The sequence below is a fragment of the Antrostomus carolinensis genome, unplaced genomic scaffold (assembly GCF_000700745.2).
Source record: "Antrostomus carolinensis isolate BGI_N321 unplaced genomic scaffold, ASM70074v2 scaffold15027, whole genome shotgun sequence".
Classification (NCBI taxonomy): Eukaryota; Metazoa; Chordata; class Aves; order Caprimulgiformes; family Caprimulgidae; genus Antrostomus; species Antrostomus carolinensis.
The window spans coordinates 9,426-32,312 of NW_010326743.1; the positions used below are offsets into that span (position 1 = coordinate 9,426).

At 38.0% G+C, this 22,887-nt stretch overlaps 1 protein-coding gene across 1 annotated transcript; it reads right to left on the reverse strand.

Moving 5' to 3' along the window:
- Positions 1-980: 980 nt before the first annotated feature.
- TTC33 (tetratricopeptide repeat domain 33) lies at positions 981-22,765 on the reverse strand. The gene is made up of 4 exons (XM_010171693.1): positions 22,509-22,765; positions 17,669-17,750; positions 8,336-8,467; positions 981-1,331 (listed from the first exon to the last, which is right to left on the reverse strand). Exons 1-4 carry the CDS (start codon positions 22,763-22,765, stop codon positions 981-983), a joined length of 822 nt encoding a protein of 273 aa, XP_010169995.1.
- Between the last annotated feature and the right edge of the window lie 122 nt (positions 22,766-22,887).

The window sequence follows — 22,887 nt, forward strand, 5'->3', positions numbered from 1 at the left end:
CACAATGTGAATACCCACCACAGCATCCAAAATCCAAAAAGAATAAAAAGGGAGACTCAGGCAATGCTGTGAAAAATTGGTTCACTAAGAACATACTTTAAATGGCAGGCCATAAGAATTAGGAAAAACAAATTTACTCCTTTTATCAGATTAGCCTCCCTAGGAAAGAAAAGGCTAAACAAAACACACTTCAGACATACCTATTTCCAACTCCTACCATTTTGCCTTTGGTGGTATCAGTAGCACAGAACTCAACATGAGCAAAGGCTAGTTCCAGTCTCAGCTGTGAATGTTCTTTCTTCTGGTGAAACATTTAGTAATAACTAAGCATTCAGGGGCTTGTTCAGTATAGCATATGCTTTCATGTAATCAGAAAGTGTTTAACCCATCCACCTATGAGAGCAACATAAAGGTTTCTACTGATTTCATTTGACTACAAATCAGATGCTAGGTCTATCACACACACACGAGCAAAATAATAATAATCCACCTCTACTTCATAGGAAACTTCCTCATAGAAAAAGTAATCTTCATGAAAATAAAGACTTACAAGAACAGAGAATAGGTCGCACATTAACTGGAAGATAAATAATGTTCATCAATAAGGGCTGAAATAATATTTTTAAAAATCCCTTTTTCTTTTACAGTTTAAATAAAACCTTAATTACTGGGAAAATGTAGACATTAACTTGTCAAATTACAAAATACATAAAGATTAAAGTAGTTAGAATGTAGTTAAGCATTTTAACACTACATTTGTTCATAAGATTTTCAGAATCAACTCTTGGCTTTCTTCTCTAAATATATGGATGGAACAACAACTCAGGTCATTGCTTTTTCAATTTACAGAAGAAAAGTAACTTAAATTCTTTAACTTCTGTAGGCTTTCCCCCTGCTTAAAAAGCAAAACCAAAGCATGCCCAATACAATAAATAACACTAATTCTGAAAACAATATGGCAACCCACCCACAAGGCTGCCCTATCGGGCTCTGATGAAAAGGGTTTCATCAGGAGTTGTAGGACAATTCTCCTTCTCAGTAACAGTCTCTACTGTGCCTGAAGCAGACACAATCACTGCTGTTCTAGCTGCTGAAAGAGCTTTCTCCTTCTCTGCGATGGCAGCGCAGACTGCCACAATTTCATCACTTTCAAAGTCATAGTCTGGGATTGATTCCTGTGTGAGCTCTTTTTCTTTTACTAGTGCTTGCACTGACTCAGTCTTTGTTGCCTTCTGCTGTTCATGTAGTTTTCTTGCCCAGGAAAGATCCTCTTTCCATACTTCAGGGTTCATTGGAAAGATGTGTAAGGATACCTGGAAACTTCTGATTGCCTATAAATAGAATAGGGAAGAAACAAGGATTGAAAACTTTAAACCCTACACACCCAATTTCTAGATTGTAGAAATTAACAACAACAACAAAAATGTACATTATTCAAGCAAAGACAAAGTGAGTTTACTGCAGTCTGTCTTTAGTGGAGTAATTCTTCCTCAGCAGTAAGTTCAACAGCAGTGCGACCCCCAAACAACTGTGCATACAAGTGTCTGAAAGTACCAAGAATGAATGAGGTACCTACCTTGCAACAAGGGCACAAATAAGAACTCACATGTCAAAAAAAAAAAGTCATTAAAAAGGTAAAAGTAAAAATGTTTTTTGTTTTGATGGTTTTCTGTCCCACTTTTCTCCTGTCATCAGATGTACGGAAAGGCAAAAGCAGATAGATATGGTTTAAAGAAATACAGAAAAGGGATGACTGGGACTTGAAGTATCAGTAATATTGCTGCTTTTAAACGAATATGTAGTCATTTCACACACAGACCTAAGACTACAATAATCCTAGCCACGTGATATGCAGTTTGTGTAACAGGTTTGTGGCTGCAAACAGATTTACCTAAACAGGCAAAAGGAGACAAAATATCAGCTTGGAGAGTTGCTCTAAGAAAGAACTCCTATAATCTTATAACCCATATTAATACAAATAATTATAGTTGATATTATTTCTCAGCTCAACGGGGAAAAGTCAAAATGTGACCATAGATGTGACATTTGGCAACAAAAAGAGATTGCTACAATACTGGAAAAATTCTAGACTAAGAATTACAACTGTATTATAGTTATAGTTACATTAACAGTGAAAAGGTCAAGGCTGACCTTACCTACTCAGACTTATGTGTGCGTACACACAGGCATGTGTGTATTTTGCATTTATGACTGTATGGTCAGCTATAGAAATGGCCACCTCAGTGACCAAATTCTCGTGTGATGAGGTACAGAAGCCTTCCTGGAGGGTGGGAAAACAGCGAAGATATGGATTGGGATTATATTTGGGAAGAGTTCTAGCAACTTGCATATAAAGACTTCAAAGACACATGAACAACCATTGAAGACCATATTCTGTCGTAATTTATAAATATACTTAAAGCATGCAAATTCATTTGAAATATCACAACTTTTCAACTGCATTGACAGAAATTGCCAATTCATCCTTCTGCTGGCACAGATTAACATACGAACTATGTATGACGTAAATTCAGCAGACAAGATGTAAATCAGATTTAAGAAATGTCCATTATGCTATCAGTATTACTGCTGTTGTAATAGGCAGCCTTTCAGTTCCAGGAAAAAGAAAAAAACTTTATTACTGGTCCACATCCAGCTCTGAACTGTAGGAGCATGCTGAACTGTAAAAGGAAGGAGGAGTGCACTTTAATGCTTGCAAAACAATGTCATTTTATCCTACTTTGCTAGCTTTTAATCTCCAGTGATACAAGAGGTACAAGTAAATGCTCTTTTTTTAGTATTTCTGTTGAAAACAAAATATAAGCAAACACTACCTTCTTTTAAGCTTTCCATGAAAGAAGCCCCACCCCCTAATTAAAACCTGTCTGTATAGTTATGTTCATGCACAATAAACAACATTAAACACAGTAATCAAATATAAGGTAAAATTTAATAAGCTTAGAAGCTGCCTTGATGAATCACACAATACAACATAAAATTATCATCTTTGTAAATCTATTAGAAAAAAGATCTTGCGTGACATTTTTATAAATAAATAAACAAATAATTAAATAATAGTAATAGTAATAATAATAGTAATAATAATAATTTCTCAGTGTCCTCCCCTTTGTTTTTTCCTGGCTGACCCAACTCCTCTGCAAAAGTAAATCAGGGTTAATGGGCTCCATTGGATTTGGAGCAGGAAATAATAATAATAATAATAATAATAATAATAATAAGAAGTAAATTTTGAGTGCTGCAAAAGATCAGAGGGATCTGTTTAAAGCAGCCATGTAATACTGAAAAATACAGAATTGTCATTCACATAAAATTTCATGTTGCCACTGTAACTGCTTCCACAGCCATTAATTTGTATTAAAGACAGAAGAAAAGAAAATAACAGTGTTACTTATAATTTTGTTGATTGATATATAAGTCTTCTTCTCCAACTGCCTGTCTGGCATCATAGGAAAACGTGGTGGCACTATCTAAACTTGGTATTTCTAGCCTCATTTTAAAGGGCAGCTGTGGTCTTAAGAGACCCTGCATGTAAGGACTATAGGATTTTAAATTGGTATATACTCACAGAATCACAGAATGTCAGGGATTGGAAGGGACCACGAAAGATCATCTAGTCCAATCCCCCTGCCAGAGCAGGAACACCTACAGTAGGTCACACGTACCTGCTTTTGCTTCTGTAAGGAAGAGTATAAAATCTACTGCAAGATGTTCTCAATTGCTAAATTACAATATCTGAAGAATTTCTATTTTAGAAATACTTTACATTTTGTCTCACTATAGGCCATTCTGTAGTAAACAAACTTTCATTTGTCTCTTCTGCTGGTTTGTAGAATTTTTAAATGTGAAGGGCAGTTTTGACCACACTACATGTTTTATAACATGTTTTTATAACACATGGACCCGATAATTGTCACTATACAGTGACCCCTAAAAAGAGTAAGAGAGCATCTTAAGAAGTTATGCAGTTCACATCAAGCCCCCAAGGTTTGTATTAGGCCTTTATGTTACATCTGACAGACACTATCTAACCCGTTTCAAAGGTTGTCCATCAGTGAAGATATGTATACATCTGTAAGTAATTTTTTTCTGTGTTTAATTATCCTTAAATACAGATTTTTTACAGCATCCAACATAATAACTGGAGGTACTGTTGGATAAAAAGCTGGACATAAACCAGCAATGTGCAGACTTCTGTAAGGCCTTTGACACCACTGAGTGGTGCAGTTGACACGCCTGAGGGATGGGATGCCATCCAGAGGGACCTGGACAAACTTGAGAAATGGGCCCATGTGAACATCATGAGGTTTAACAAGGCCAAAGTCAAAGTCCTGCATCTGGGTTGGGGAAATCACTGGTATCAGTACAGGCTGGGGGATGAGTAGATTGAGAGCAGCCCTTTGGAGAAGTACTTGGGAGGTACTAGCGGATGAAAACCTGGACATCAGCCAGCAATGTGCACTTGCAGCCCAGAAGGCCAACCTTATCTTGGGCTGCATCAAAAGAAATGTGGCCAGCAGGTCAAGGGAGGTGATTCTGCCCCTCTGCTCTGCTCTGTTGAGACCTCATCTGGAGTACTATGTCCAGCTTTGAAGTCCCCAGCACAGGAAACACATGGACTTGTTGGAGCAGGTCCAGCGGAGGGCCAGAAAAACAGAGAGCTCCAGGGATGGAGCACCTCTGCTACAAAGAAAGGCTGAGAGAGTTGGGGTTGCTCAGCCTGGACAGGAGAAGGCTCTGGGGTGACCTTATTGCGTCTTTTCAATACTTGAAGGGGGCCTGTAAGAATGATGGGGACAGCCATTTTATCAGGGCCTGCAGCAAGAGGACAAGGGAGTTACAATGAGGGTGGTGAAACACTGGTACAGGTTGTCCAGAGAGGTGGTGGATGCCCCATCCCTGGAAACATTCAAGGTTAGCTTGGACGGGGCTCTGAGCAACCTGATCTAGTTGAAGATGTCCCTGCTCACTGCAGGGGGGTTGGACTAGGTGACCTCTAAAGGTCCCTTCCAATCCAAACCATTCTACAATTCTATGATTCTATTTACCTCTCAATTACCAAATTATACTGTTGAAATTATTACAAGAATTTTTAAAATAATGGTAAGACAACTTTCTCCTCAATCCCAGTTTGTCATATGCTCTGTTTTAACTAATGCTTTTAATTCTAAGGTCTAACTGTAGAGAAGATGGACTTCATCATCATGGTTAAAGACTCAACAGTTTTGAGCAGCTGACAAGACTAACAGAAGGCACCAGCTAAGTCAGTGGGGAACACTCGCAAGATCCGAGTACCTCTGCTAGAAATGGAGCACAAAGGGCATTTAAACTTTTGGAGACTTGCTTGCCCTTCTGCTTTCTTGGCCAAAAATAAAAATCACCTCTGAGTAGATCTTTTAATGTATTAAAAAAATCATTAAGTAGGTTATCAAAACATATTTATGACTTCCAACAGTAGTTTAAAAAACCCCCAAAACAACAGGATTACACTATAGCAGCTGGAGATTGCAGGACTAACACAGGACCTCTGGGGAAGCTAGCATTACTGGTTATTACCTGCTATCACCTATAACTGGGTAGGACTGTTTAAAGCTGTTGAAAAGAATTTAACAGAACCCCACTTTAACTGACAAAGCATTTTATTTTCTCTCTGACTTAATACTGCCCAAATACTATGCACCAGAATTTGTATGTGGCTGGAGTGTAGTTGTGTAGTTCAAGATGGAGTTGGCACAACAGGGTAAGATTCACAAAATGGTTGGGGTTGGCAGGGACCTTCTGTGGTCATCTGCGCCAACCCCCTGCTCAAGCAGGGCCACCTGGAGCTGGATGCCCATGACCATGTCCCCATGGCTTATGAATTTCCCCAAGGTGGGAGACCCAGTAATTTTCAGTTTTTTGTTTTTTTTTTTAAATGCTGCTTTTGTTTTGGGTTTTTTTTTGTTTGTTTAATGAAAGTCTGGGCTCACTCTGTCTCAGGGGAAGAACTGTTCTAATGAAGATATCAGTGTGAAATTGTTACTGCTTAAGTTGTCATCACCAATACAGTAAATATCATTTATAAAAATAAACACAATAAAATGAGAGAAATATTGCAAGCCTGACTACATTTCTACAGGTTCTACATCCATGTTGCAAAGTTTACTCAGGTGTGCTCTTGCAAACTGATTTGTAGAATTTAAGGAATTTCTGCCTTTAGACAAATAAAGTTCTGCCTGCTCTCATTTAAGTATTATTGTTGAATTACCCTATTCAGTAAATTCAGAAAAAAGAGCAAACAGCTTTTGTAAAAGCTAAATAAAAAGGGGCTAATTCATCTCACTCTGTCACAACTTGGACAAAACCAAACCAGAGCAAATATTTCCTTGTTTGCAAGAAATGAATATATTATGCAGCTCATACTATAAATTAACCTGTTTGGAAGCTGTATTTTAGACCTGGGAAATTTGAAATTAAAACACAGTAAATTGTTTGGGGTTTTTTTAAGAAAAAAGTGCATCATTAATTGTGAAGTAATAAAAATATTCACAACAGACCATTTGGCCAGATGTGGGTAGTGAAGACAGACAGTGGTGGGTGAGAAATCAAACAAAGAAACAAAAGAAGCTGCTCTTGAGAAGGGTAACAATTCTGAAATGTTGAACATTACTAAAAAGCCCTGACATTTATGCTTTATTAATTTTTCTTTGTAAAAAATATAATGCAGTGAAAAATTAGAAAATTGTGGTAACAAACAGCTAATATTCATTAGAAAAAGGATAATTATGACTTAGATTACCTGGTCAAGAAGCCTCTACAGGTTCAGTAATTATGAAATCATTTAACTTTTTAAGACTCCTCCAGTCTTAACCTTTTAAGATTCCCTACAGATTGTTTGCTTCAGAAATAAATAGTGAATATTATCTGCATTTTAGAATAACTCCCCAAGTTCTTCTTTGTATATGAGAACATATCCATCAGAAGGCAGTTCAATATGCCTTAAAGATAGGAAGGCAAAAAAAGTAGAAACAGCCAGTACTAAAGCACTGGAGACACCAACAGGAGCTCACCCACCCCTGAATTGTACATCCAGACAGAACAGACCATCTACTCTTACCTTCTACACCACAAAAGCCATGGAATGTCACCAGTTATGTGATGTGATGCAGATATGCATGGATTTATATTAAATATTTAATATTATGATACTACAACAATGTAAGGTAGACCACTACATATCTGCAACACACAAACACACGGCTTTTGTCTTATGTAATTCTTATCTTTTTTTTTAAGTACTGCTCCTTACTACATTTCAAAAAGGAACTGGTTTGGCATTATCTGTTAGCCTCCCTCAAAAAAATCATAATTATTTTTTTATTCTTGAAAACCTTTGGTCCAAATATTGTAACTTTTCAAAAACACTCTAAACTAACAAAAAAATTATTTGTGGATCAAACCAGCACACAGGTACTTCTATTAGAAAGAAAATAAAACCAGTATTCATTGTGAGCATCTGAATGCTCACAATGAATTATTTTTCTAATGGACTTCTATGAGCGGGTCTGAATTAAAAAGTTTAGTCACTGTGTTTCCACACTAACTATCAGAAAACTGTTACACCACCTATGCGGTATTATCTACAGCTGTATAGCCTACAGGTGGAGGGTGATCTGACATGGGGGAAGAGTCTTCCTTTGCCTCACATCATGTAGCTGAGACAGCACCATGGCATACAGCTGCAGGTAGAGAAAAGATGCACTCCAGCTACTGCAGAGCAGGGCAGACTTTATGCTGTCTCATTAAGGAAAGAAGCCACTTCAGCCACCATTTGAGGTCAAGGAGCCAGAGCAAACCATGAATGAGCACACATGATTTGCTGCACCTGAAGCAGGAGAGGAGGAGACAGGGAAAACAAGACACTAGAATTTTATTAGTAGGCATGTATGAAACTCAGCCTGAGTATCAACTGGGACTTCACGGTACCTTCATCTTTCAACCATGGTGAGCTGTGCTGTAGCAGTACAGTACTCAAAATATAGTATGTGCAGTTATGTCAATGTAGTTATTCTATTGCATAAAGCCACCATTTAAATATAGTAAATAACAAAAAAGGCTTCCACAAGCCCAACAACAAAACCACACCAGAAACATCTGTGAAAAACAATAAAGTGGAGGGAATACTGGAGATAGGTAACAATCACCTTTTTCCTTACCTACTTTCAGGTTACATAAAGATATTCAGCTGCCTTGGTACCTCTATACTCTCATTTTCTCACACAGAATTCGGAGGATGTGGTTTACAAGTTTAGCATACTAATGCTGTCAGTTTCCCTACCAGTGCTATCTCTCCTAATCCAAGCTGGGCACGTCCCAAAGTCTGCCAGGCATCCCAGGAACGTGGGTTTCGCTGGACAGCCATTTCTGCTGCATGTACTGCTGGGAACATTTCATGTAAAGACATCAGGACCTACGACAGAAAAAGAAACATAAGAAGAACAAGAATAAGCAAAATTGAAAACAGATTTAAGTTTCCCAGGACTACCCAGGCAGCCACCATTGTTTCAATAACTAAGGACAGGTTCATCTCACCTAGCGTTTTCTAGTTTAAAAGTTAGTTGTCTAACCTCAGACAGTCACCCAGACTCATTCCATAACCCACAGAGAGAAACAGATGTGCTAGAGGATGATTCACCTGAATCATTTAAGCAACTCATTAGAAGTAGATTAATAGCTTCTGAAGGTGTCCCTCCCTCTTCCTTACTCCCTACAACCCCCATATTCTGTAACAGAAGCACAGAATCGCAGGGGTTGGAAGGGACCTCAGGAGATCATCTAGTTCAACCAATACAGAATACACTGAAGGACAAACACATTAAGAATTAAACACAATAAAAAGCACTTATTGCTGAAAAACTCCTGGGTTGTATTTTTTACTTTTAATAGAAGATTAGAATCCACCAAATACAGTTGCAGTGCACATTATATAATTATAGAAACAATCCCTGTAATTCAGCATGAAAACAGCCCTTAACAATGACTGTTGTGCTTAGAAAGTAAGCATTCTGCAATAGCAAAGCCTAACTTAGGCATGAAGTCACCTACACAAAAAAAAAAAAAAAGTGGTTTCTGTATGTGGAAATCTCTTTTACTCAGCAGTACAGGTTAGTGTCAGTCTGTTACCATAGCACTGTACTCCTTGCATGGAATCTCCATAACTAAGCCTATAAATCATAGTTCACAATACATAACATGGTTCAAATCTTGTCTTATTTTTCCAAGGCCACCATGAGATTGGCATATTACCTGAAGACCTGCATCACTCTGAGATCATGATTTCAGACACCCACATGCTATGGTGATAGATACCAGTGTAAGAAACAAATGACAGCTGCATTCCTACAGTATGATGAGAATGTCAACCACAAGAGTAAGACTCATGTGTGGGCAACCACTTTCAACCCAACTGACCCACAAGCATGACGAATAATATTAGAACATATTAGGAGTATTGCTGAAGTGCAAAAAGCATTTATTTAACCTTACTGTTCTATGATATTTTAAATAGATAAATATGAGTGTGGAGTACAGGAGGATTCAAATGCAATAATCTTGAGTATTTACCTTAATTAACATAAAGTTATTGCACAGTACTGGGATGAGCACAGTTAAAAAACCCAATCTTTACTACAGAAAGCAATCCTGTACCCAAGAAACACAGGAAGCAAAGTTTCCCTTTAGATCCCTACTCCTGCTGTTTTAGTAATACTGCATTTTGCTAAAGACTAGTCCTATGGCTTCTCTTTAATTCCATTTAACAGGTTGTACATTGGAATTTAGAGGTAACTAAAAATCGTTAAAAATAACCCATGTCATGTAATTTTCCCTTTTTGTCTCAACAGTTTTCAATGACTGTGCTTTGTAAGCAAAGTTTGTTAGGAATACCATGTATTTTTCAAAAACTTTCAGCTCAACTGCATTTTGGTGTGCAATTTCTCTTATTCACAGCAGATCTGGAAATTGTATCAAACTGCTACCAGTGGATAGGTGTACATGTTACCAAGATTAAGTGACTCCGCATCTATCAGCTAGCTTTTACATTAATCTCTTAATGTGTTTACCTTCACAAGAGAAAACAAATCCAAGTATACACTCCCTTGAACATTTTTATGCATCCTGAGTACTCAGTATTTCCTACCAGTACTTTCTACTGCAACACAATTCCAAAACATCTGTGTAAGTATTTAGGAAATCTTTTGTAATTTTTAGTAAATTTTACTGCTTTGTTTATTGAATTGTGACCTCACTAGTAAAAGACAATTATTCTACTTTCATCTGTTTATGACTGTTGTGTGTACTAACTTAGACAGCTGCTTTGAAAATGCTCTTCCAGATCATGGTGGTAATTACCGTGCTCCTGGTAACTACAGCACCAGTTTCTCAAGGTAAACTCAAACAAATACAAATCTGAATGTATACGTATTTTGTCCAGCACAGTGGGTTTTTTCAGTTATTAATAAAATGACTCGGCTATCCTTGTCAGTCATTATAAAGGAATAAACTTCTTAATGCACACTATTTTCCTACACTTCTGTTTTCACATGAAGAGATCATCAAAGACGGCAGACCTGAATGTGTGCAGTCTTGTCTTGGGTTACTTTACTTGTGATATTATTAGCACTCTAATAAAATAACTCTGCATGCTAGATACCACTGCTACCTGAAAACTGAACCAGCAAACACTCAGTTATTCTACATCTGGAATGTCATGCTGAAAAAGGAATAAAAATCACCACTAGTATAAAGTTTTCTTCTGCACAGATTTGACAGTAAGTGCTCAGTCTTTCTACTGGCAGAGGCCACAATGGCCAAGACAAAGTCAGACAGGAACCAGATTTACTGTATCCCCCTTTGTGCCTGTCACATGCTCAACGTGCAGCCATGTCAACCACCAAATCTATGTGTACATACACAGTCCAGTGTGGTCTCCATTTCACCAATAGGGTAAGTACCTAAAGGGTTATTGTCATCCCTTACACATGTGCCCCTAGACTACTTCAGTACCATTGACTCTAAAATGCAAGCCACCAGCAGCATCAGCCCAGACCTGCATACAATTATATTACTTCATTAGTAACTTTGTGCAGTTTCTTTTGATTCAAGTTACACTCACATCAACACCAATGTCTTTTTGGTGGGTTTTTTTGACAACAGAGATAATTGTTAACCTCTGCTAGTTACTTCCTGCAAAACATTCAGATTACTAGTAAAAACAGGAACAAGCAAGACGTTAAAATAGAGTATTCAGACGTAACGTTTCTTTATAAACAGGTGTTCACTTTTTAGAGAAACTAATTCAGTTGCATTACAGTATTTTTCAATGACCAGACAAATAGCATGATGCCTCAGAGAGGAACTATGCATCACTGAAAACTCCATTTAAATTCCTCTTCCTCAATGTTTTAGCATCAACTTAAGACTCTTTAGATGGCCATGTGTTCAGAAAAATGTACAAACATAACCTTGTCATTTGAGAGTAAGGCAATAGATTCTATTCCTTTCCTGTTGCTCTCAAATTAATTTCTCAGATGAATTTTCTTTTGCAAACTTCATTAGCAGGATGGCATTCCAGTTTCATAGTTAAGTAATCTGACTACATATTAGATTTATTTTCCAATTATAGTGATAACACTTCATTAGAAAATACTCTTAAAACTTACCAAACAATTAGAAAAAAGAATTCTTACAAAGCAGAAAAAACCATCTCATGTCTCTCATGCACATATATATCAAAAATTACTAGAGGGAAATGTCTTGTAAAGATGGTCAGCAGGTGGATTTTCAGAAATTACTTTATTCCAACACAGACTTACCATTATCACATGCATTAAGACAAAGAACATCTGTGCCACTACAATGACTTAGCTTTAAAAAAAGTACAAATGTTGAGATGGTATTAGAAGAATTAGAAGAGCTCAGTAGCAAAAAAATAAACCAATTAAACACAGCAACCACCATCAGGAGGCTGACCAACTAGCAAAATCCAGGCAGCAAAATGACCCATCCTGTCCTACCCACAGTATTCTGGAAGTGTTACAAACCTGAGTAAGTCCTGGTTTTAGATGAGCTCACTGGCTTGAATCTGAATCACTATACATAGATACATTCCAAGTCCAGTGAAACTGACCCAATTCTTTCTTCCATCCAGAAAGCCATTTTAAATCACTGATGAATAAAATTCTTCCTACCCATAAGCAGTTTACTATCCATGCTGTTTCCTTTCCCTAACTACATCGCTTTCTGGAGTTTACATCAATATTTTATAGTAAACTCTTTTCACTACATCCCAGTCAAAAAAAAAAAAAAAAAAAAAAAGCTGATTTGTTATAACCTAAACTTGGGATTGTGAGTCTGGTCATGTTTTAGGAACTTTATCCTTTCTTAAGCAGGAAGAGAGATGGGTGGAAGGTTATGTTATTTCTTCACTGAATTAATGATTAAGAAAACCTTTAGAAGAAGGGAAATTGAATGATTTGAATGGGACCATGAAGGGTTTGGCCTAATAAAGAGAGACATACATTTGAAATCTTGGTCCTGTTCAACTAATGCAAATTGAGGATGCAGAGTTGTACAGAAACTAGATGCTCAGATAACTGATGACAAACATCCAAAAAGCCTATTAAATGGAGATTAACCTGACTATTTATGTTTGTATTTTCTTGTTTCTACAAATATCAATAAAAAATTGCATTGTGTAGTCTAGGAATCCTGTCATAGTTGCACAGTGTGTTTGACAATGTCATCTGAAATCTGAGGTAGAAGTAGTGCTGGATGAGCTACATGAACCAGGTGAATTCTCAGGAGTGGTGTAGAATAGCAGAGTGCCTGATTCCCAGGAGTCTGTTATATAGATCATAATGTATTAAGTCCTTTGATATCTCTCTTCTCCCAAGAAAGAGACCCACATGGTCCAGCATATAAATGTTCAGACCCAAATCCAAAGAATTTCTCAAAGCCTGTTCCTTGATCTTTCAATTCAAAGCAGCAATAAACTAATCTGGTCAGTGTTTAAGAAACTTAGCCCACAATGAATTTCAAGCAGTCTTAGTGACTGCATTAATACAGGTAGTCTTCATACACTCCTTTGAATATACTTATGATACTACTTATCTAATACTAGAATCAACACCAGGTTGTTGTTGTTGTTGGGTTTTTTTAAACTTTTTTTGAAACAAATATAGAAATTAACTTCTTGCATAAACATTTATTTGTCACTCATTGTTCTTGCAATGGGGGAGCAATTAGGCTGGTACACAGACTACCAAGATACACTTAAAGACCTTGTATGCAAAGAACAGTTTAAGTGAACCCTCACCACTGCACACACCACAATAAACTATTCTTAAATTTATCAAAGAGTATCTGAGAGCAATGTAAAAAATCTTATCAACTTTTATGGATTCTTGAAGCACGACATGGTTGAGCAATTCCACAATTCCCCATATGTTTTTCTGGAAACACACTTACTGCAAGTGTCATTGACTACTGGGAAATTTAAACATTATTTCTGCTCTTCAGAAATACTGAAAGACATTTGTCCTACATCTGCTAAAATACAAATCTTTAGGAACTGACCATAAATATTTACAGATTCTTACAGTGTCATTAGCATATTTATCTAAGCTGCATATTAAACAACAGATTATTTAAAATGTTAGGTTGCTGCTGAGAACATAAATACCAATGAACTGCTACATAACTCAACATAAGGTTATCTTAATAGATGTAAGAGGATACACAAGATGCAAAACACTCCATCCAATGTTAATTCTCAAAATAAATTTCTTCATGGGGAGGCTTTTCCTCACAGAGAAAATTCATATAGACCATAAAGAATCCTTGCATATCACACAAAGTCATTCTTAACATGAATCATTTCCTCTGGTACGTGACTCACATACCAAGATGGGCAGATTTTCACTGGCCCAATGCTGGTCAAGTCCTTGATGAAGTTAGCATACAGTTCTTCCAAATGTGGAGCTACCAAACTTTCTCATTTAGCTACACAATGACAGCTGCAGTATTTGTGCTGGCACGCTGGACTGGTGCAACATAGTCAGCTTTAAGATAGTACCTTTTAAATATTAACCACAATATTTTTTGTATGAATTACATATTCCTATTTTGGTAAAAATCAATTTTTACAGCTCACATTAGTGTCTTTAAAAGCAGAAAGGTATCAAATTACGCATTATACTAATCACCTTCCAGTAAGCATAAGTCATACCACAAAAAACATCTGTAATAACTATTTGCATGTACTAAAGAGATGTTACTAATTTAGAGATTAAAGTAGAGGTTTTGTTAAAAAGAATCAAGAAATAATTTTATAAATGTGCCATATTTTGTACATAAACTTTTCTTATGTTCTTATTCACAGTGTAACAGAAGTGGTATGCAGTATCAGAAAGTGAAACGGTGCAGCTGCCCAGCAGTGCTTTCCTCCTCAGGAAAGAAAGCAAAGACATGGTGGAAGTGGAGGCCTTGGTTCCTTTGTTCTTTCAGCTTTCACTACTGTCCAACAGTTTCATTAGACAGGCAAAGACATTTTACAAAACCAGTGGTTTCTCCCAGTCAGATGGAAAGCTATGTGCCTCATTCTTCCAGCCCACCTTTGCCATTCAGCTGAAATACAAGGATCGGGGTGCCGCGTAAGTGACCACCCCTCTCTACTAGGTACTGCAGCTGCAGCACCAATTAAAGGATGTTGTGATAAGTATCCATTTGCATAGGGCACTGCATCATAGTTCAGATCCTGGCAAGCTAACATAATTCCCTGTTCTCCTGTTATTTTCACTGTGAAAATATTTAATTTTAGTATAATTTCAATTAAATAGGGTACTTTTGGAGAGCTAGCTTAATTCCTGCATTCACATAAGACCATAATAAGGAACTGTTGTTACAAGAGAGCTATTCACTAATTTGTTCCACTGAGTGTAACTGTCTTTTTCAACAGCTTTCTCTTGACTTTAAGTAAAAAAAAGAAATTCTAATTGCAAAATAAAGGCTGCTTCAAAAATACCCTGTGTGAAGGAGTCAGCACCAGAGCACATTAACAGTTTTTTCCAACCTGGAAGCAATCCTACTAGGTGGTCTGTTTTATTCAAAACTGAGTTAAAGATTTAAACTATAGTAAAAGAAAATTTATAGGAACAATATTATTTTCACACACATTTCACATCTTTCACAATATTATTCAAAACTGAGTTAAATATTTAAACTATAGTAAAAGAAAATGTATAGGAACAATATTATTTTCACATCTTAACAGAATTTCTTTACTAGTGGAGTTAAAAATTAAATGCACAAATGAATAGCAACATAAGTTAACAACCTTCACAGCAACCTGGAAAGCTTCTAATTAAAGCAGAATTATACTATTCTGTCTCTTCCAATAATGTATAATTAAGATTTGGAACTCCTTGGCACATAGCTCTGCAGATGATAAAAGTTTACATGACAGCACAAAGCAACAAGACAAATTTGTTGAAGAAAAATCTTTCAAGCACTTCTAAACACAGAGGAGTCCTGGAGCCAAAGCTTGTTGGAGGCTGGGAAAAGTATCATGGGGAAATACTGCTACATGCTTGCACAACTTGTATGACTCCCAGCCATTCACTGTCAGAAGCTGTCAGGATACTAGGCTAGGCAGATCTTTCATTTAAGCCAGCATTGACATAAAGGCATCCAGATACAAGGAAATACTCAATAGAGGTTCACATGTTTAAGATGTTTCGTTATCATAGAACTCTAGACGTATGCAGGAGTCAAGCACCTAAATTATATAGGAGATCTGTAAATGCTAACGTGCTATCTAAATAACACACAGATCTGATTCTAAGCGTGTGCAAGTTAAGAGAAAGTACCACTGTAAAATGTCCCTAAAGTTTGAACAACATGCATGAAGAGATTTTTTTTTTCCTAAAAAGATATATGCCTCCTATTTTAGAAGTTAGGAAGAAATAATTGACTAAAAATCTAGCCTGGTGAGAAAGTGGGGAAGACAAATGCACACTTTACAGCATCATGTAGGATACAGAATGCGAGAACTAGAACTAGAAAAATTCAGCAATTTAAAGTAAAAACAATTACTGCATCTTATTATCAACACCATTCAAATTAACAAATCCGGTCAGAAATCGACCTTCCATACACACTCCTCCCTGGCTTTTCCCTACCACAGCCTATCTGAATCCCTTAGACGCATATGATACATTGATAAAGCAACCCAACAATACACTTCTCCCAAAGTAATTCAGGAAGAAACACCTTTAAAGGCAAAAAGTAGTTCTCAAACCAAACGCAAAACTAAGTAAAATCTGAACCTTCTGCAGCTATATAAAATGAAAGCATCCTCCAGCATTATTGTAGTGAAATGAGCTTAGGATTATTCAATTAATTCTTTTGCAGAATCAAACTTTCTTCACAAACAACGCGTCTGTGAGGAGGAGACGTGATAGCATCCAGGCAAAAAAAGGAGCAGTTACCACACCTTGGAAAACAGACAGCTTTGCTTCTTGGGTTTTGTTGAGGGATTTTTTGGTTCACTTTGTTTTGGTTGGGTTTGTTGTTTTGGTTTGGTTTGGTTTGTTTTTTTTTTGGGGGGTGGCAGTGTTGTTCTGTCCTTTATACAAGGAAAGAATTATTGTAACACCAAAGATTTTAAAACTAAACAATATAGAAAGCTTCCTAAAAGTCACATTAACACATTCATTAAAGGAACACGATTTTACTTTCCCTTTTCCTTTCTCCTAACTTTAAACACTGTATTTTTCAGCCATATTTTGAGTAGCTACCTTCCTAAAAATATTTTTCCCATTCTAATCTGTCTAGCTGGTTGAAAGTAGCCATACATTTCTTGTTCTCATCCTCAGTACAAACTAAAACAATTTTTGCAGAATAGCATTTTTATTTAATACAACAACAACAACAAAGTATTTTTGTACCTTTGCAAGCAGATGGAGACAAAAGCTTCCCCATCCAATCAAAATAATGGATCCTGGCACTGCTGCCATCTAAGCCACGCAAAGATACACTGAAATTACAAGCTGGTCTCACTGCTTTAGTGAGATGCTAATGGATGCAAGCCTTTTTCCCCAAAATAGCTTTAAAATAAAGGCTCAGATGAATTGACATCACAAGTATACTGTTAAATGCTCTTTTCCAAGACTAATTTATCTATGTAATACTTAATATGAAAACAGACTGGAGCACATCTTTTGCATGCAGAAGCCCTCTTTAATGGTCATAGTATTAAGCCAATTCTTTAAAAAGAGAAGGTAGATTTTTAATGGTCAAATTTGCTATTCTACCACAGTAAGGCTCTCCTTGCTCCTCCCAATACTATTTTTAAATATTTCAGTTGCTTTTTCCACATTGTAGCATCCTAATTCATGTCCTAATAAAGATGTTTATTGTGGCTGTGTGTGATCACAGCATTATTTTAATTCCTGTTAAAAGATAAATTGTTGTGTTGGGAAAAATAAAAAACCTAAGTTGTGCTGGAGTTTATGCTCACAAAAACTACACAATGTTGCACAGTACCTGCTGTTCACGAGCACAATGTTTTAATTTTTAATTTCTAAACTGATAAAGAATTGTCGTGCTTTACCTGTGACTTCATTTCATAAAGCGTAGCATCCTCTGGAGTTAACTGAAGTGCTTCATCCCACTTGTGAATAGCCTCTCGGTACCTGTAGTTAAAACAACATTACAGTCTCACTATATTTAAAGATATTAGATATTTCTATTTATATCCTGACACTGTCCTAAATAAAGTTCCATGTACCTCATTAGTATTAAAGGTTTTTCTAACCACTTCCCTCTAAGACATGCTGAACAGTTTTCAGGAACTGGCTATTTGTTCTTCTGACCAAAGGGATGCTAAGTACTACGGTACAACTGGCCTCACGTGAATTTACAAGTCAACACAGGAAAGCTATGGCAAAGCAATGACTTAAAACTAGAAATCTTGAACTGAGTCCAGTTCCTCTTACTGTCAAATTGATCCTTAGGCATAAAGAAATATAATCTGAACCCAACATGCCTTGCTACAGTCATAATTCAAAATTTCTTTTCAGGAAACAGAGGAGATGTCTAAAAAGACTTAAACAGAGGAGTTGCCCTCCTGCACTTCCATACTGTAAGATACTAAAGATTTAAGAGTAATTTTAGTATCTAAATATAAGAAGGAAGTTGAAAGTAAACAGCTATACTTAAGTCACACAATTTTGAGAAGGTAAGCAGTAGCTTCATAGTATGTTGCCCTTCCCTAGAAAACAGAAAAGTTGATGAAAACCAATAAAAAGTATGTCTTTGTCTTGAACAAAGAGGTAAAACTTGGACAAATGCATACCAGGGTTTTGAGTCATATTGAAGAACAGTAACAGCACAGTAAGTCACAGTTACAGGGGCGCAGTCTTTTAGCCCTAAAGATGGCCTCAGATTAACATTAACAAGTCCGTGGGGAGCCACAAATTCTCTGAATGTTTAAAGATCCACCTTTGTTACGGAACTGTGTAGGAACTCCTATATTTATATTAATTTCACTGCAAAGGTACGAAAACAGTTACTCTTTATACATACATATATTGCAATTTTAATGTAGTATATATAAAACTAAAGTAGTTTTCACACACACTTCATATGGAAACAGTTTTTATCTTCCCCTGCTTCCCATTCTTCCTTCCCTTTCCCTTCCTCATTTTTCAGTCTTCTGGCTTGTATTACACCCAACTGGAAACAAAATAGATTGGAAAAGCAATGCAACTGAAGTTTAACTCTCATTATGATACAGGTATCATTAGTTTGTAAATTATACTGGTAAGTATGTTTAGCACTCAAATTAAACATCAAAGGACGCTTCAATAAATTTTCACTTTTCCTCAGAGTTTAGCTACCAGATGTGCACTTGTCATCTCAGTCAATTCTACATGGGCAGGTGTTCACACTAAAGGAAATATCACCACATTTTCTGTGTAAGTCAGTAGAAGCCATAACTTGTCATTTAGTTAGCAAGAACTACTTTTTGAGCAGAAGATTGTAGTTTTGTTCAAGACCTAGCACAGAGATACCACAATAAAACCTACATGAGTAAGGGAAGCCCTCAGCTCAGTTAGGTGGTGTCCTGGCTATGCAGCAAGTCATAATATTGTGAGTGTAGCAAAAACTTTTAGACAAAGACAATTTTGGAAAACAGAGCAAATACAGTACCAACAGCAGTAAAGCCTTTGATGCTGGTTACCACAGCATTTTGCTTGAGAAACTGGCTGCCAATGGCCTGGACAGGCATTGTCCAGACTCTGCTGGGTTAAAAACTGGCTGGATGGCTGGGCCCAAAGAGTGGTGGGGAATGGAGTTAAATCCAGCTGGAGGCCGGTCACAAGCAGCGTTCCCCAGGGTCAGTGTTGGGGCCAGTTCTGTTTAACATCTTTAGCCATGATCTGGATGGAGGGATTAAATGCACCCTCAGTAAATTCACAGATGACACTAAGCTGGGTGGAAGTGTTGATTTGCTTGAGGGTAGGAAGGCTCTACAGAGGGACCTGGACAAGTTGGATCAATGGGCTGCAACCAACTGTATGAGGTTCAACAAGGTCCTGCCAGGTTCTGCACTTGGGTCACAACAGCCCCATGCAACATTACAGGCTTGGGGAGGAGTGGCTGGGAAGCTGCCTGGTGGAACAGGACCTGGGGGTGTTGGTTGACAGCCGGCTGAACATGAGCCAGCAGTGTGCCCAGGTGGCCAAGAAGGCCAATGGCATCCTGGCCTGTATCACCAACAGTGTGGCCAGCAGGACCAGGGAAGTCATCCTTCCCCTGTATTCAGCTTTGGTGAGGCTGCACCTCGAGTGCTGTGTTCAGTTTTGGGCCCCTCACTACAAGAAGGACATTGAGGTGCTGGAGTGTGTCCAGAGAAGGGCAGTGAAGCTGATGAAGGGGCTGGAGAACAAGTCTTATGAGGAGCAGATGAGGGAACTGGGGTTGTCTAGTTTGAAGAAGAAGAGACCGAAGGGAAACCTTATCACTGTCTACAGCTCCCTGAAAGGAGGGTGTAGCAAGGCGGGTGTGTGTCTTTTTTCCCCGGGTAACTAGTGATAGAACAAGAGGAAATGGCCTCAGGTTGTGCCAAGATTGTTCAGACTGGATCTCAGGAAAAAATTCTGTCAGGAAAAATAACCACTGAAAGGGTTCTCAGGCACTGGAATGGGCTGCCTGGGTACATGGTTGAGTCACCATCCCTGGAGGTATTTAAAAGACAGGTAGATGGGGTGCTCAGAGATATGGTTTAGTAGTGGATAGGGGTGATTGGACTCGATGATCTCAAAGGTCTCTTCCAACCAGGCAATTCCATGATTCTATGATCAGTAACCAGAAAGGAAAGAACAACACTGGCATTCTGCAGTTGAAAGACACAAGATAAAAGTTGTACTTCGGGAATTTACATTTTTACTTCTATGGAGGGGACATCATTGCTCAAAGTATGAAACTGAATCAGATATAAACTCATAGCAAGAACATGCTACCTCTAAAGGGAGCACCCAAATATAAGCAAATATTCCCCCAAAGCCTGTTCAGTTTTGTTGCCAATTTGTCAACAGTCTGACAACAGAATAAAGATGGGCAAGGGAAAAGAGTTTATCAATTCACAGAAATGCTGTGCTATATGTGTTCTGTGTAGGAACAGTAAGTTATTGAACACCACCTGTGACCCTCAGGAAGTGTGATCCATGAAAAGTGACTACAGAATGCCAGAACTGCTTCCCAGGACTGAGAACACAACAGAAGAGGGCAGGAGAAGGGAGATTTGTCTCCAGGTAGATGCTAAATCATCTGCTCAAAAAGACTGACTGCCGACTAGCAGTTTACAATGTGAAGATATCCACACAGCTGTGAAATACAAATCTTTGCAGTGCGTATATTTCCTTAAGAAGAAAGTCTCATAAAACATGACTGTTCTATTTTTTTAAATACTCAGGAAAAAAAAGGTATTTCTATTGTTGTTCCGGGAAAAAACTAAGGACATTGTTCTTATTAAGAGAAACTGAGCTATTTTGCTTGCTCTAGTAATGCAAATTCAGGACAAAATTCCTTTCTATAAAGAGAGCCTATTAATCAAAGAAATTTTCTACTTCATTCTTTTGAAGGAAAAGATTATATACTGTATTAAATATCAAATACCTTACTGAAAAAATTTACTGGGGATATAAGATACAGTTGTAAAGCCATTGTTCCAGTAAATGTTTTATGAGAGCCATAAACCTTGGCTGAAATAAGAAGTGAGCTAAGACAGCGGTAGTGCCATAAAATAAAAAAACAAATAACAGATCGTTTTACTGTGTCTCAGTACCTTTTTTGTGCTGAGCTGTATGGGACCTTTACCATTATAAAGAGGGAGAACTAGTTTTGAAAAGGAAAACTTCAATATAAATATGATACCTTCTTTGGGTTTAACACAAATTGAATGAGCATTCCATTTGCTATTCCCATTTCTTTTCTTAGCAAGTAAATAAGCTCACTTACAGTTGAGTGACTAACAGGTAACAAGCTTGTATGTATAAGCTGAGCTGTAAAAGCTGAGATGTTGTGGCTGGGAAAAGTGAAGTAATGAATTTTAGCTTAATGCTATTCCACTGAGGTCCACCTGATTCTTCCCATGTGCCTGACAAGATAAGAGAGCACACATGTTCAGAACATAACCTATGGCACAGTTAATGCAGAGTAACATGCATTTGAATCATAGAATCATAGAATGGTCTGTGTTGGAAAGGACCTTAAAGATCATCTAATTCCAACCCCCTGCTGTGGACAGGGTTGCCAACCACTAGACCAGGCTGCCCAGGATCCCATCCAGCCTGGCCGTGAAAGCCTCTAGGGATGGGGCATCCCCAGCTTCTCTGGGCAACCTGTTCCAGTGTCTCACCACCCTCTGGGTGAAACATTTCCTCCTAATATCTGACCTAAATCTCCTCTCTCTTAGTTTAAAACCATTTCCCCTTGTCCTATCACTATCTGCCCATGTGAAAAGTCATTCTCCCTCCTGTTTATAAGCTCCCTTCAAGTACTGAAAGTCTCCCCAGAGCCTTCTCTTCTCCAAGCTAAACATGCCCAGATGTCTCAACCCTTCTTCATAAGAGAGGTGTTCCAGCCCTCTGACCATCTTTGTGGCTCTCCTCTGGACCCACTCCAACAGCTCTACATCTTCCTTGTGTTGGGGGCTCCAGGTCTGGATGCAATACTCCAGATGAGGCCTCACAAGGGCAGAGTAGAGGGGAACAATAACCTCCCTCGCCCTGCTGGCCACCCCTCTCTTGATGCAGCCCAGAAAACAGTTGGCCTTCTGAGCTGCAGTTGCACACTACTAGATCATGTCAAGCTCCTTGTCCACCAGGACTCCCAAGTCCTTCTCAGCAGGGCTGCTCTCAATGAGTTATCCCAGCCTGTACACATACCTAGGCTTGCCCCAACCCAAGGGCACAACCTTGCACTTGGCCTTGTTGAACCTCATTAGGTTCTCATGGGCCCACTTTTCAAGTCTGTCCAGGTCCCTCTGGATGGCATCCTTTCCATCTGTTGTATCAGCTGGACCAGTCAGCTTGGTGTCATTAGTAAACCTGATGAGGGTGCACTCAATCCCACTATCCAGGCCATTGATAAAGATGCTGAAGAACACCAGTTCCAAGACTGACCCACGGGGGACACGACTCATCAGCAGTCTCCACCTGGACATAAAGCTGTTTACCACAACCCCCTGTCTGTGACCATCCAACCAATTCTTTATCCATTGAACAGTCCAGCCTTCTGTGAGGAACTGCACGATGGATTTGTCTC

Excerpts from the sequence above, each read along its gene's own strand:
- TTC33 (XM_010171693.1), bottom strand. The coding sequence starts at position 22,765 with ATGAGTCGTGTCCCCCGTGGGTCAGTCTTGGAACTGGTGTTCTTCAGC. Across the intron at positions 8,468-17,668 it reads TTTATGAAATGAAGTCACAG|GTCCTGATGTCTTTACATGA; the intron begins GTAAAGCACGAC and ends TTTCTGTCGTAG. Across the intron at positions 1,332-8,335 it reads GATTAGGAGAGATAGCACTG|GCAATCAGAAGTTTCCAGGT; the intron begins GTAGGGAAACTG and ends TTCTATTTATAG.